This window comes from Sciurus vulgaris, assembly GCF_902686455.1.
Source record: "Sciurus vulgaris genome assembly, chromosome: 1".
NCBI classification, from domain to species: Eukaryota; Metazoa; Chordata; class Mammalia; order Rodentia; family Sciuridae; genus Sciurus; species Sciurus vulgaris.
This window is the reverse complement of record NC_136461.1, coordinates 47071756-47087610: the sequence shown is the minus strand read 5'-3', so window position 1 is coordinate 47087610 and position 15855 is coordinate 47071756. Positions and strand designations below refer to the sequence as shown.

The 15855-nt window shown below is 35.6% G+C and overlaps 1 protein-coding gene across 8 annotated transcripts in view; it reads left to right on the top strand.

Moving 5' to 3' along the window:
- Positions 1–15855, top strand: part of OMA1 (OMA1 zinc metallopeptidase) — a 128875-nt gene that overhangs the window by 50151 nt on the left and 62869 nt on the right. For 3 of the 8 annotated variants that reach the window (XM_079101981.1, XM_079101982.1, XM_079101980.1), the window contains one exon: positions 14693–14992. The exons of the other annotated variants lie outside the window; for them this stretch is intronic. In XM_079101981.1, coding sequence (XP_078958107.1) covers positions 14693–14905 — 213 coding nt within the window. In that variant the 3' untranslated portion in view covers positions 14906–14992. Of the gene's footprint in view, positions 1–14692; positions 14993–15855 lie in introns of those variants that run through there. 8 annotated transcript variants of the gene reach the window in all.

Genomic DNA, 15855 nt, shown 5'->3' with positions numbered 1-15855 from the left:
AGAGCTTCTCCTGTGTGTGCTGTTTCTTAAGTAAGTTCAAAATAATTATTGTGCTAAAGAGACATTTGGGGTGGCATTTTCTAGACTATTAGTCATATTTTGGGATGACATGTCCTGAATTCCATTGCAGGGGAACAAAAATGTCTTCCTTCTATATTTCTAGGGTTTTTTGGTTGCCCTAGATATTAAATTAATGTAAAGCAGTTTAACAGGAGAAAAACCATATGTAATTATATACCTATGCACAGGAGTCCCACAGTAATATGAAACTCAAAGTTAAGAGTCAGATCCTTGGAGATTTGACTCAGGATGCTATCTTATATAGCATCCTGAACTACAGAAAAGAACAGGATTGGGGCTTCTAGGGTGGGGTGGGATATAAGTTATGGAAGAGTAGGGGAGGAAATGTATGGTGAATAAAGATGGCCTTGTTATACAGATATAAAGCTCTCAGGTAATAAAATTGAAAATAGATGATTATTTGGGCATAGCATCAACCTCTAGTCTCCTCTCCTGTGATGTGAGTTAATCTTCTCTGATAAGATTACCCAAGAAGAAATTCATAACAGTTGAGTTCCTTTAGGAGCATCTGTCTTTAGGCAGATAATAGAGAAAGCCTTGCTTTCCTCCTCTGTTCTCCAAATGTTCTCAGTTCAAAGTAATCAGCATACCCAAGTGCCATACTTAGGGGTGGCATTTCCTGAGCTTGTTCACTGTATATTTCAATATGCATTTTAGGAAGTAGTATCTTTGTTTTTTATAAGCATATCATTATCCTGCTACATGAGTTCAGTTTAACATGGCTGCAGCTAACTTGAGTTGTCATCTCCATGATTACTTTGGAGTAATCTTACTTGGTTTTCCTGTATACCTGGAAACTGTAAATAGATAAAACCATTAGTCATTTTAGCTAGGATGAAGTCACTTTTGTCCTAACCAATGTATACGACCCCTCTTTCTGACTCAAATTGAAGGTCTTGCTGCCACCCAGGATCACATTTCTGACAGTAAGGGTCCAATAAATTGTACTCTGTGCAGTTCTAGATCTGTCTCCTCTCTCTGGTATGATGATATGTTGGGGCCAATTCTCATATACTGAGACCAGGTTGTTACATAACATCTGCTTAAGGGAAATTTACAGTTTTTCCTTAAAATTAAATATTCTGTCCATATTTAGATTTCTCTGTCTCAAAATAGAGTTTTACAGTTGATTTATTCAGATTGGGATTCATTGCGGTGCACATATTGCATTTTGTCCTCATGACCCTTCAGTCTCCTTCACTTTGGAAGAGTACCCCTCCCTTTTTATCTTACTTTTCAATATATCATTGACTTGTTGAATAGATCTACTCCCATATTCTAGATTCTAGATTTATCTGATTGCTTGTTTGTGGTATCATCTAACTTGTTTCTCCATGCACTTGTAATTTGAAATCCAAATTGGCAAATGCACTTTTTAGGCAGTGTATTATGCTGTGCATTGCTTTGCATTGGGCATCTCTTAATACTGGCTACCTCAAACACCCCGGAGTCTATCAGTTTTTTTTCCTGACTCTTCAATCGCACATTAGGTTTTTCCCTTTACAGCCAACAAGAAATTTTTCCCCGTACAGCCAACAAGAGACTGTGGGGTAATAATTTCATACCCTACAATTATCTGGTTCTCAACCTGAGCTTTAATAATTGAGAAACCATCTTCCTTTTCTATCTGAAGAGGCTGACCTCAGTGTATGTCAGGAGGAATATATACAAGACAGTGAAGAAGAAAGTTAGATCAGCCAAATCAACATTACTGAAATAACAAATGTTGAAGCTACATTTTTCTCCTATTCAAGTGTAGATCGAAGAGGTAGAAAGATTTAAAAAATCAGAATGATAACAAGTGAACAAGAGTTGGAAAAAATAGCTGAAAAGAGAAAAATGATAAAGGTAATTTTCTCTAAAAGATTTATTGAATATCTCAGTATCCTTAACTGGTAGGACCCCAAGGAACCTCATCTAAGCTAAATCCGGTAATAACATCAGAAAACAAAACCTCAGAAATGCCCATTGTCTCCTAATAAATAAGTCTTGATAGTGGAAAAATATCAAAAAATCAAAACCAAGTCTCAGGTGTAATTTTAAAATTTCACTGCTGGAGAGGGCAGAGGAGGTGGCAAGAACTCCTACAAAAGCAGTGCCACCTGAAGCTGGCATGATAAGCCTGACTTGACTGCTTCAGAGCGACAGAGCAAGAAAAAACGACTATACAAATGTAAGATATGTTCCTTTTGGAAAATTGCTAAACTTGTGAATACAGCAGAGCTGTAAAACTTTTAGTGGAGGCTTTAAAGCAGAATTGATGCCCCAGAACAAAGACTCATTGATGTGGAAGGTAGAGGAACATAGCACAACCAAATTAAAACACTCAAACCCAAAAAATGTCTAAAACATGAAAGAATATTGAAGGACACCAGGAAATCCAAGCTGCGTGCAACAGTAAGAGGGACAGATGCGGTCATTTCTTTACTTGTGTCTTCAATTTTTTGTGGCATCTATATCACTTTCTTTTGTCATTTAGATACCATTTCTAAAGATGTGTCTTTTAGAAGATTCCCAGAGTATCATGCTTGAAAACTGCTGACATGGCAAAGCTCAGTTATTTAAATTTATGAAGGATTCAGTCTTCATTGAAAAGATAGACTCTTACCAGCTACCTAGATAAAAGGCAGAAATTTAAAGATACACCAGAGTAAGAATGATGTTGGACCTTACTTTTCAGACTTTGAAGAAGTACACATCTAGGGGAAAAGAAAACCAACAAAACACCAAAAGAACTAGTACACTTTGGTATGATACCTAGCCACACTGATATTATTTTCTTTTAAGATGGAAGATACTTCGTAAATGTAACTCTAACAACATGTCAATGAAGTACTCAGTAGCATCAGTGCTCTTTCCAGAATCTACCAATGATCAAGAACTAGATCAACTGCTCAGTTTTAGTTTATATCATTCTTAATTTTATAGTAAGACATCGATAGAACCACAAAACAAGTAAGGAATTTAAAAATTCAGTTGTGTAGTCTGCAAAATAAGGTGTAACTGACATAAGAAACAAAATGCTAAGAAAAAGGAGTACATTTTCAAATGCACATAGATTTTTCACAAAATATTACGTTTGTGATATAAAATGTCATGATTTAAAATTTCAAAACATAGAAAGTGACCACATAAAAATTTAAATGATGTGCATTAGAGAGATAAATCTACAAACAACATGAGAATACCTAAAATAAATTTTATAATGATGTTGTTATGTTCATATGGGCTGCTGCCAAAGCCATATTTAAAAAGAATTTTATCAATTTAAATCTCTGTTAATTAGAGAATAAGAGAAAAGAAGTATAGAACCATAATAAGTACCTCTAGCAAGGGAAATACAATTAATAAAATTAAGAAGGAATAAAGAATAGGACAAAAGTTGATTCTTTGGGAAATTTAGTTAAGGTAATAATCATTAGATCAATTAGAAAAAGAATAAAATGAAAATAGTATCTGACGAAGACATAAATTAACATCTGTAAAGCCAAATTATTTGGGAGAATATTTTTAGTTAGATGATGTTAATTGATAGCTCAGGTTAAAATCATTAATTAAAGTGTGTGCATGTGTGTATGTGTATGAATTGCCAGAGTAATTGCAGCTAGAATTGTAAACTACAGTAAAATAGAATGAACCTCTTCAAATTAATTTTGGAAAGAGGTTAGGTGCAAATAAATGAAATTAAAAAAATAACAATTATTATAAACCCATAGAGTTTTAACAAATGAAGAAAGAGAAGGGCATCTATCCCTGATGGGGATTTACTTAGGAGAATTTTTTCACTAGTTGAAAGAATAATTACCCAATTACCAATTCCAGCCTCAAAATATAAAAAGGGTTGTTATCAAGTATCTGATTCACCCTATGTCATTTCATTAACATAAATGATTTTATTTCTACAATTTGATAAATACACCTTTTTTAAAATTTATTTTTATCCTAAACAGATGGGATACATCTTGTTTCTCTGTACATGAAGTGGAGGCATACCATTTGTGTAATCATAGATTTACATAGGGTAATAGTTTTTGGATAAATACACCTTTTAAGGAATTTTTGGACTGGTCTCATTAATCATCAGATGGTAGAATACTACTTTTCAATAATTATTTATCACAAGCAAGTAAATTGTCCTCAGATTCATGGGTGTCATCTTAAAAGAAAAACTGTTTTCACCCAGAAGGAAATGTAGAGTTCATCTTTGTTACTTCTCTTTTCTTCATGTCTGCATCCTATCCAAGAGAATGTGTTTTGACTTCATGTACAGTGCATTAGGAATATGTCCTTTTCTTTCACCATTGCCACCACCCTGGTACAAGTCACCATCACCTTTCCCCAGCTACGATAGGCATCTCCCATCAGTCTTCCTGTTCCATTTTTCACCTCAACTCCTAATACCCTGTTTTCAACACATGTCCAGAATGATCTCTTCAATGTGATTTCCTTGCTTAAAAATTACCAGAGGCTTCCTATGTAACTTAGAATAAAAATTCATTACTCAGTCTTCAAATCACAGAATTTGGACACTGCCTTCCTCTCCTGTTTTATCAGTTCTTGTCCCATCCCTCAGGTTTTTCTTGTTTCCATCCAGTTTACATCAATCTTGTTTCCTCTTATAGCTCCTCTACTTGCTGATTTCTCTTCCTGGAACATCCTGCTTTCAGTTCTTCACACAAGCGTGACCTTCCTGAAGGTTTTCTCTGATCCCTAAGTGTCAAGTAGCCTCTCTTCCATGCAGTCATTCTTCATTTCTCTACACAACACACTGTTCATGCTCTTCATGTGCTTAACTAAAATGGTGTTTACTTGTTTATTGTCTGTCTTCTATCCTAGAATGTAAGGCCCCTGTTCATTGTTTCCTTAGTGCCTGTGACAGATTCTGAGATGCCTAGTGAATATATGAGTGCATGGTGTGTAATAATAGGAAAAAATAAGCAACATAATAGTGGGCTAAAAATAGAAAAGTTGGCAGTAGAATTGAATAACATTTCCACAGCCTTATAGAACATTAGCATGTAGGAAAATTAATAGTTGGTGATGGGGAAAATAGGCTCATAGGAAGTTGTATTGTTAAAAAAAATAGCAGTGGTGTTAGGAATCTTGGCTTTTGTTTCTGACCTAGCCAATTAACTTTGAGAAAGGATATCTAACCTTTGGTTTTCTTCATATTTAAAATCAGGGTAGCAATATCTTCAAGGTGTTGCTTTATGTACTTGTGTACTTGTGTGAATCAGGTCCTGCCAGCTTCTCTCCTTCACTGCCTGCACTCCTTGTAAGTATTTTACACCAGGCCCAAGTCTTAACCTCTGACTCACATTGTAACATCAGTTTAGATAACATATGAACGATACCTGGCACAATGCAAGGCACAAAGTGAACAGTGTCCATGCACTTCTGGTTGGATTCTTTAGGTTAGCTCATTCTATATTTACTTCAGATCTTCCTCAGGATTCTCAGAAGCATACATTATTGCCAATAGAGTACCTTTTTGCTTTCTCTTAGGCTATAAATTCTTTAGAATATTTTCCTTATGACATTTATCACAATGACTTATCCATAACTAGGTTTCTACATATGTTTGTTTAAAATTCAGCATGTATTTATTATGTGCCTATTATGTGCAGTACATGAGTTAAACAAGAAAACAAAATAAAAAAGGAATGGAAAGGCAGCAGTATATTAGGACAATATTACTCACTTTTGAATACATAAAGGGATATTTAATAAGATGGAGTTGAATTTATAAAGCTTAAAAAGATGTTATCACCCTAATACATAATAAAGTAAGAGCAGACTGAAAAGCATAAACTTGGAAAAATATTTTATCCAGATATCAGATAAAATTTTACTATGCAATATAATAGATTAAGCTTTGACAGAAATGCATGTGGTATTTAACATAATTTTGCTTTGATAGTAGGAGGAAACAGTTAATATATGAAGAAAGTGATAGGAAACCTTCAACAGATGAATGGATAAAGAAACTGTGGTATATATACACAATGGAATATTATTCAGCCATAAAGAACAATAATATTATGGCATTTGCAGGTAAATGAATGGAATTGGAGAATATCAAGCTAAGTGAAATAAATCAATCCCGAAAAACCAAGGCGGAATGTTTTCCCTGATAAGTGGATGATGATATACAAGGGGGCAGGAGGGTAGGGGGTGAAAGAGGAATGGAGGAACTTTAGATTATGTAGAGGAAAATAAGAGGGAGGAGGGGTGGGGTATAAAAGATGATAGAATGAGACCGACATCATTACCCTATGTACATGTATGATTACATGAATGGTATGAATCTACATTGTGCACAACCATAAAAATGAAAAGTTGTACCCCATTGTGTACAATGAATCAAAAAGCAGTCTGTAAAAATATAAATAAATTAAAAAGAATCATAGCAGAGCATAAAGGCACTGCGAAGGTAAAAAATACCAAACTTTATGAAAGATACATAGTTTTTCTAGCAATTAAAGAAATAGATCAAACATTTCAAAGTACATTTATTCAGTAGAAAAGTTTACTCAAAAAGCATATCATGTGGTACAAACAAGCATTAGCACAAAAAAAAAAAAACATGTTGGGTGAAAGCATTAGATATAAAACAGGTCTGATTCTAAACTCTGAATTCTTTAAAAAACAGTGTTAGGTTTTCAGCACAATTGAGAGGAAGGTAAGAGATATACCTGACCCGAGATACAGAGTCCCATACAATCAAAATCCTGCAGCAGAGTAACATGTTTGTTACAGCTGATGAACCTACACCAACCCATTGTTATCACCCAAAGTTCATCATTCATATTAGGGTTCACTCTTGGTGGTATAAAATGTTTTGGCAAATGTATAGCATGCATCTGCCATTATAGTATCATACAGAATAGTTTCACTGCCTTAAAAAAATATTCAGTGCCTACTCATCCCTCCCACTGATTTTGTAGTTTCTTTAGTTTTGCCTTTTCCAGACTGTCACATAACCTTCTCATATTGGCTTTTTAAAAAAAATTATTAATATTCATTTGAAGTTCTTCCATGTCTTTTCATGACATGATAGCTTGTTTCTCTTTAGGGCTGAATAATATTTCATTGTCTAGATGTACCATAGTTTATTTACTCATTCATCTCCTAAAGGCCATCTTGGTTACTTCCAAATTTTGGCAAATAAAGCTGTTGCAGAGATTTCCAAGGCAACTTTTTGTTCCCTACCAGTCATTTAACTTCTCTGGGGATCAGTTTTCTCAACTGTAAAATTTAGCTGATGATTTCTGAGGATTCTGATGTTTGAAATTATTTGATTATCTTGATAAAAAAGTGAAATCTTATCCTTATTGTGACTAAACTCAGTATGACTATATTGCTGATGTCATTATAAAGTAATTAATTTTTTCTGGTAGAAAGGAGTGTGGTCCTTTATTACAGATAGTATAATCTGTTCTTTGATCAGATAGTTTGATCAGATAGTTTTTGAGTGTTATGCTTCCAGTAAACCCAAGTGGAAGTTAAAATGTAAGATTTTTTTAACAGAGTTTTGTCTATTTGTTTGTCTTGAGTACTAGGGATTAAAAATAGGGCAGTCTATGAGCTACATCTCTAGCTCTTTATTTTTGAGACAAGGTCTTGTAAGGGACCCAGCCTTGCTTGAACTTGTGATCCTTCTGAGTTGCTGGGATTGTATGCAAGTATCACCACTCGCAGCTAACAAAGATTTTTTTTTCATGAGAAATCTGAAGTAGAACTATTAATATAAAATAAATTTCAAGAAAAAATATTTTCAGAGATAAAAGGGAACATTTTATAACCATAATAGGGCACAAATCCACAATTATACTTAGTTTAAACCACCTTATTTTGCTGGAAGGAGTAATGATATAGAAGGCTTAACAACATTATCATCCACCTTGACCTACTTGTTATTTATAGAGAACTATACACAAGAATGACATTTAGAAGATTAATAAGAATAGACTACATTCTGTCATAAAATAAGCTTTGATAAATTTTAAAAATTTTGAAATCATGCATGCTGTTTCTTCATGATTTATTACATTAGAAATCAATCACCTTAAGATATATAGAACCCCACAACCACATCTTAGCTCTTTCAAAATTAAACAGCATACTTATAAATATCTCACAGATCAAAGAAGAAAGCACAAGAAAAGTAAATAAAAAGTGCTTTGAACTAAGTGATAATAAAATCTTAAAATATCAGAATCCCTGGAACAAAATAGTACTCAAATGAATACTTACAATTTAAAGTACTTGTATCAGAAAGAAGCTAGATTAACAATCAAATTATTTTCAAATTAGGTACTAGGAAGGAAAAAATAAGAGTAGGAGCAAAAATATGTGAAATAGAAAAGAAATAATATAGCTAAAAGTTGATAAAAATCTAACAAGTCTAATCAAGAAAAAAGCAAGAAAAAAATCAATGAAAGGGAGCTATCAAAACAACCCTACAGATGTTAAAAATGCATTAAGGTAATATTACAATTGTGTAATTACAATTCTGCAGCTTACCTAACTTGGTCTATTTTAGAGGATAAAAACCCCTGTTTGCTAACACGATCTATGTGAGTGATGTGCTTTCCCATCCTTTCACCTTCAGTCTGTGGATGTCTTTTCCTAAGAACTGAGTCTCTTGGAGACAGCATATTATTGGGTCTTGTTTTTTAATCCAATCTGCCAGTCTATGTCTTTTGATTGATGAGTTTACTCCATTAACATTCCAGGTTATTATTGAGATATGATTTGTGTTCTTGGGCATTTTGGTTTATTTCTAGCTTTTAATTTGAATTAGTTTCTCCTTTGATTGACTATTCCTTTAGTGCAGTCCCTTCACTGGTTTTCACTTTTTTTTCCTTTCATTGTCATGGAGTATTTTGTTGAGAATATTCTGAAGTGCAGTCTTTCTGGTTGCGAATTCTTTTAATTTTTTTTCATCATGGAAGGTTTTTATTTCATCTTCTAATCTGAAGCTTAATTTTGCTGGATATAGGATTCTTGGTTGGCATCCATTTTCTTTGAGAGCTCGGTATTTGTTATTCTAGGATCTCCTAGCTTTGAGAGTTTGGGTTGAGAAATCAGCTGAGATCTGAATTGGTTTCTCTTTATATGTAATCTGTTATTTTCTCTCTCAGCCTTTAAAATTTTATTCTTATTTTGTATGCTAGGTATTTTCATTATAATGTACCTTGATCTGAGTCTGCTGTAATTTTTCACATTTGGGGTCTTGTAAATCTCTTATAGTTGATTTTCCATTTCATTCTTTAGATCTGGGAAATTTTCTGATATTATTTCATTGAAAAGATTGTGTATTGCTTTGGTTTGTATCTCTGCTCCTTCATCTATCTCGATAAATCTTGAATTTCATCATTTCGTGTTATCTCATAATTCTTGGAAGTTCTATTTATGGCTTCTTAACATCTTTCCATGGTCAACTCTGTTTTCAAGATTATGTATTTTGTCTTCATTGCCTGAGGTTCTGCCTTCCAAGTGGTCTATTCTATTGGTGATACCTTCTACTCAATTTTTAGTTTGGTTTATTACTTCCTTCATTTCAAGGATTTCTGTTTGTTTGTTTGTTTGTTTGTTTTCAGCAATCTTTTGCTACCTGTATTTGCTCTCTTACATTGTTCTTTACCTTGCAGATCAGTTTAAGTACATACATTCTAAATTCCTTTTCTGACACTTCTTCCACTGTGGTATCGATGAATTGTTATTAGAGTATCTTGGTTTACTTGGGGCAATTTGTTCCTTTGCTTTTTCATGTTGTTTGTGTGTCTACCCATCTAATGATACGGATTTGAGGTAGTAGAATTTCTACCCTGTGGATTTAGTGTCCCTGAAGGTTTCCAGTACCTCACTATTAAGGGGAAGACAAGTAATAACAACAACCAATGCAAACAATGTACAGCATTAAACCAAACAGTTCCTACTATGACTTCTACAATGTTAATTATCACAATAAACAGAAACGATATGATCAGTTATGTCTATAATAAGAATAGTAAGTTTGCAAAAGTGTTTACATTTTCAAATGGTGGACAGGGAGAAAACAGGTGTTATAGGATGTGATGATTATGAGGGAGAAGGAGAGAAGACAGAAGTAAAAGATTAAAGGAAGAGTGAAAGAGAGAGCAGTAGAGATTACCTATTAGCAGAAGAAAAGAGAGAATCAAGGGAAACAGGAGAAAAAAAAAAGCAAAAATTTAAATAAAAAAATTAAAAATAAAAAGAATACAAAACAAAACTAAAGTATACTAATCAAACATCCTACTTCACACACACACACACAAAAAACCATGTAAAATAACTGACTTCAAATATGCTAGAGATGAGAAAAAAAATAGGGAACTGTACTAATGTCCATGTACCATTAAGATCACAATTAAACAGTGAAAAGAATTTTTTAAAAACCTTGATGAAAAGTTGAAGAATTCCTTCCATGGAGTTCAGAATATTCTCAGCTTCTCCTCCCAGCAGTTTGAGGTGGGGTCTTCTGGAGTTGCTGCCTGACCCTCTGGATGGCTGGAGTGAGAGGTGATCCCGAGGCAGAGTTCCTGGAGGCAGGGTTGAGACTTAGGTGGGCTCCAGGCTCTATGCTGAATGCCACCTGGTCTGGAGATTTTAAATTGGGCACCTCCAGTGCCCAGTACTTGCTGGTCCACGTTGGAGGACTTTATCCCAGAGGTCCCCTGGGTTCATCTCGTGCGGTGGGTGTGTCAATTCTTGGTCCCCTGTGTTACCTGCAGACCCCACATTTCCTGGTCTTGGGTTCAGTCTCCAGACAGTTGCTCCCGCCCCCACCCTTCAGAGTTCCTGGCCAGATGCAGCTCTCCCAGCTGGTCCCGCAAGCAGTTGGATTGGAGGGGAGGGGTAGAGCCGGGTGGGTTTCCATGACCAGTTGTCCTCTGTGTAATCCTCTCTGCATGTTTGATTTTCTCCTGGTCACTTAAGCATGCTCTGTGTCATGCAGTGTGTGTTTACTGGGCCTGTATTTTGGGCCACACTTGGGTTTGCCTGGAATCGGCTTCCTCAGTTGCTGGCCCCTGTGCTGCAGCTGCAGAATGGTTCCTTCCTTTGTCCTCTGTGTGCTGCCTGGAGAGATGGTGGCCTCTTTCCCCACACTCTGGTATCACGCAGCGTGTCCTTCGGGTTTGCTGGGCAATGCCCTTGTTCTATAAGCCCTCCATACCCAGACACCTCCGGCCTCCCCAAAACGCAGGTTCCTTTAATTACCCGTCTCTGTGCTCATGGAGGGACCTCTCTGGCTGGAGCTTTGGGCCTGGCTGTGGCTGTGACTATGCCGCTGGGGACTTTTTCCTTATTTTATTATATCCAACCTCCTGTGTCCCTTATCTGCTTTTACTGTCCAGTTTTAGGTTCCAGTAAAGTACCCCCAACCCCACCATTTTTTGTTCACTCACCTTGTGGAGAAGCTGCCTATTTGCTTTCTTGGTTTCATGCCAGAGAGCAGCCAGGAATGTGACCTCCTCTATTCCGCCATCTTGGATCCCCTCTAACAAAGATTTTTAAAGCAGGGTAATTTATAAAAGCCAGATAAAACCATGGGAACAATTTAGATGTCCAGCAGTAGAAAAATACAAAGAAAAATTACAGAGGACAGAGACCATGACTGTTCTGACTGATGTGTTCCTACTACCTTACTCAGTGTGGTGGTCTAATTATTTGTAATATATAAAAAGACTGAATAAGAGAATTTAAGAGTATTTATCAAAAGATGATTGAGAGGCTTCCTTTTCTCTTGTTCTTTGTGTGCTGCTTCATTACTAAATGTTAAATGCTGTGCCCGCTGTTACTCCGCTGGACTCCATACTTTCCCCCTTTACTGATGCCAGTATGGGGCTTAGACATGTGATATAGCAGCCATGACAGATAAACTTCTTACTTGGAAAAGAAAATCAGTATGTTTGTGAAGAGTGCCTATATATTGCAGTTCTACCAAGAAAGTTTTGGCTTGTGTCTGAAGTCTGGTGTAAATATCAGTGGCATCTCTTGCACCCTTAAAAGTATCCCCGTTTGGACAGTAGCTTACCCTGAGGATCTGGCTTTCCCTTTATTTCAGTTGTATAGCAGGGAAACATTTTCTTGTTTTTTAAATTCAGTCTACTTTGACAAACATTTAATTAATGTTTAGAGGTAATATCTTAAATTCATCATATTGTGAGATCCAAAGGGAAATAAGACTAAGTGCCTGCCATCCATGAGGTTTACATTAAGTGATGCTTTTACCTCTTAAGTTTACTTTGCATGATGATACATAATGCAGGTAGGGGGAAAGAGAAAAATGGAGGAACTTTAGATTATGTAGAAGGAAGTGAGAGGGTAGAGCGGGTGGGGATATGAAAGGTGGTGTACATGTATGATTACACAAATGGTATGAATCTACCTCGTGCACAACCATAGAAATGAAAAATTGTACCCCATTTGTGTACAATGAATCAAAATGCAGTCTGTAAAAATAAAAAACAAATAAATTAAAAAAAAAAAAAAAAAAAAGAATAGCCTCATCAATCAGAAATGCTCCTAGCCCTGGTTCCTGCCATGGCCCTGTCCACCTAAGAGGACTTCTTTCTGACTTGTCTCTGGCTGCATGCTGCTTGCCTCCACCCCACACTCCTGTGGGGTTTAAGGGAACTTCTCTTCTAAGAACCCGGGCTTCATCACACTCCAGATACCTTGCTCAAACATTTTTGAGTCTGCTTCCTGGACCTTTGTGAACCTATTCCTGTGGATACATGTGAACATAGGCCCTTACAGGGCTGCCAGGATAGGATGGGAGGAGAGGGGAGCAGACAACAGTCTAATGAAAAGTACCAGAGTAGACTCCCTCAACCTTATACATTCTGAAATTCAAGAATTTGAGTTTTGTATCTGGACATACAGGTAATTTTGAATGGATATTTGTTGAAGTAAGAGAATAGAACATATTTTATGTAATAGTTTATAATCTTGAATTCTAGCATGTAGATACTTAGATACATGGTATCCAGGCCTCCATTTGCAGTCTTGCAATGCACCCTACAAACATTAGAGGCAGGTCTCTTCACAGTATAGTGTAAAGGATGTACTGTGACCTGTGAGAGCCCATACAGTCTTATCCTGTCCCTGACCCTGTGCTCTCCTGGTGCGCCAACCTTTCCACATTTCCATCTCCCTTGCATTCCTTGCTGTTCGCTCCTTTGTGGAATGCTTGTCCCCAGGGTTGCCACATGATCTCTTAAGTCCTTTAGGTCTTCTCTTCCCAGCTCAAAGTCATTGTTTTACTAGTTAGATCTTGTCTGTCCAGTCTTTCTAAAATTTTTACTGCTCCCCGAAATGCTTACTATTGCCTTTTCTGCCCTATTTACTTCCCTTAATACATATCACTATCAAAAAGTCAGAAGTACTATAAAAAAAAAAAAACCTGAACTAACTTTACTTAAATATCTTTCTTCTAAAACCACCTAAATATTAAACTTTTTAAAATACAAATATTTTCATTTTAAGGTCTTAAAAGTTATTTATGTGCCCACTTTAGACATAAGTAACTAGTTAAGGGTAATTACTTGAAGCAGCAGTTTCCCATCCTGCCCTCAGTTTTGAGGTTAATTACTTTCCAAGCTTGTTGCATAATTTTTAAATTTTCCCACATTATCTAAATAACATGCTTATGTTGTGACTTCCTAACTTTTCAGTTTTAGACCTTTTATTTGCTTTCACCAAAGAAGACCTGACATAAGCTCCTAAACTTTTACCACTGTCATACGTGTGCATGCACACACATGTGTTCAGCTCTCTCATTCTCCACAAATTATATTAATATTTAATGAAAATTGTAATTTTAGTTCGATCATGATTTGGTATTTTATTTTTGTTTTTTACTTGGTACTGGCACTCTACCACTGAGCTAAATCCCCAACCCTTTTTACTTTTTTTATTTTGAGACAGGGTCTTGTTAAGTTCCATATGTTTTCCTGGAACTTGGAAGTACCCTATCTCAGCTTCCTGAGCAACTGGGATTATAAGCATGTGCCACCAGGTCTGGCTAAGATTTTTTATTTTCAACTCTAATCAGTAGATGTAGCTGAGCCACATGATGTACTGTGATGACTTTTCCTTCCCTAACAGCATTTTATTTTTTCTAAAGTTAAAAATTGTCATGATTTTGATTTTGTTTTCTTTTCCATTTTTGCATGAATTTCATCCCTTGCTGTCCAAGTTATGTCCTTTTTTTCAGTTTATTCAGACATGTATTTTCTATTGTTTTCTTTTTCTTGAAAAAAAAAAAAAACTCTTTAAGAATCTTCAGATTATTATTAATCTGAATGGTTGTTCTCAGGATCTGCTTGAATTTGAAACTATAGAGGTAGATTTAAGACTCGTTTTCCTTTACAGAGTTTTTGTTATAGATACAATTGTCATTGTTTAAAAAATATTATTTGAGCTCAGGATGGGAAGTAGATTCTTACCATGAATTTATCTATGGTTATCTTTTATGTGTTTTAATTAAGATGAATTTTATTCTCAAATACAGAATGTGTTATATTTGATTGTTTTGCATGAAATATATCAGGAATTGCACTGTATTCTTTCTTTATAGGCTCTCAAAATTCGAGAGATCTGTAATTGCCCGCCGCTTTCTGGACCAGACCCTCGATTACTGTTCAAACTCAGCATGAAGCATTTTCTTGAAGAATCAGAAAAAGAGGACCTAAATATCACTGTTAAGAAACAGAAAATAGATACTCTTCCAATCCAAAAGCAGGAGCAAATACCATTAACATACATAGTTGAGAAAAAAACTGGCAGTTGAATTAAAATTTATGAGACTCAGGACATGTGAAGAATACAGCAGTCCTTTTCATTTTTATGCTACTTTTTAAAAAATGATGTTCAAAATTTTTAAAAAGGGGATATTCAGGGTCAAATCATGTATATTACAGATATTATCTAAATTCTACAGGGCATTTATTTTTCAGAAAATATTGATGTATTTTAATCTATTTTTAAATATCTTTAATGAAGAAAATGTCACAGAATAAATTTATATTACACACCTTAATCTCTGATACTTCCTTTTGATTTAAAAGGCAGACCCCTAGTGGATAAGAAATCTGAATGTGCAATAGTTGTTATAGGATTTCAGCCTAAACTGAGTTCCAGAGTCTGGGTGTTTATGATGAATTGGGAAATGGACAGTTTGAAGGTATCCGTTTGCAGGAAATGGTTGGCATTGGTGGGGAAAGTGGAAATTGTGTGGAAACTAGGACCTTGGGGGAGAAAATTTCCTGCTTCACCTATGGATGACAAAGGAAACAGTCACAGGCAGATGCTGAAGAAACCCTTTCCATAGAGAAGCTCAAGAAGTGCTGTTTTGATATTCAACTCTACTACAAAGCAATAGTAACAAAAACAGCATGGTATTGGTACCAAAATAGAAAGGTAGATCAATGGTACAGAATAGAGGACACGGACACAAACCCAAATAAATATGATTTTCTCATACTAGACAAAGGGGCCAAAAATATGCTGGAGAACAGATAGCCTCTTCAACAAATGGTGCTGGGAGAATTGGAAATCCATATGCAACAGAATGAAACTAAACCCATATCTCTCACCATGCACGAAACTAAACTCAAAATGGATTAAGGACCTCGGAATCAGACCAGAGACCCTGCAGATTATAAAAGAAAAAGTAGGTGCAAATCTTCACCTTGTTGGTCTAGGATCAGACTTCCTTAACAGGACTCCCATAGCACAAGA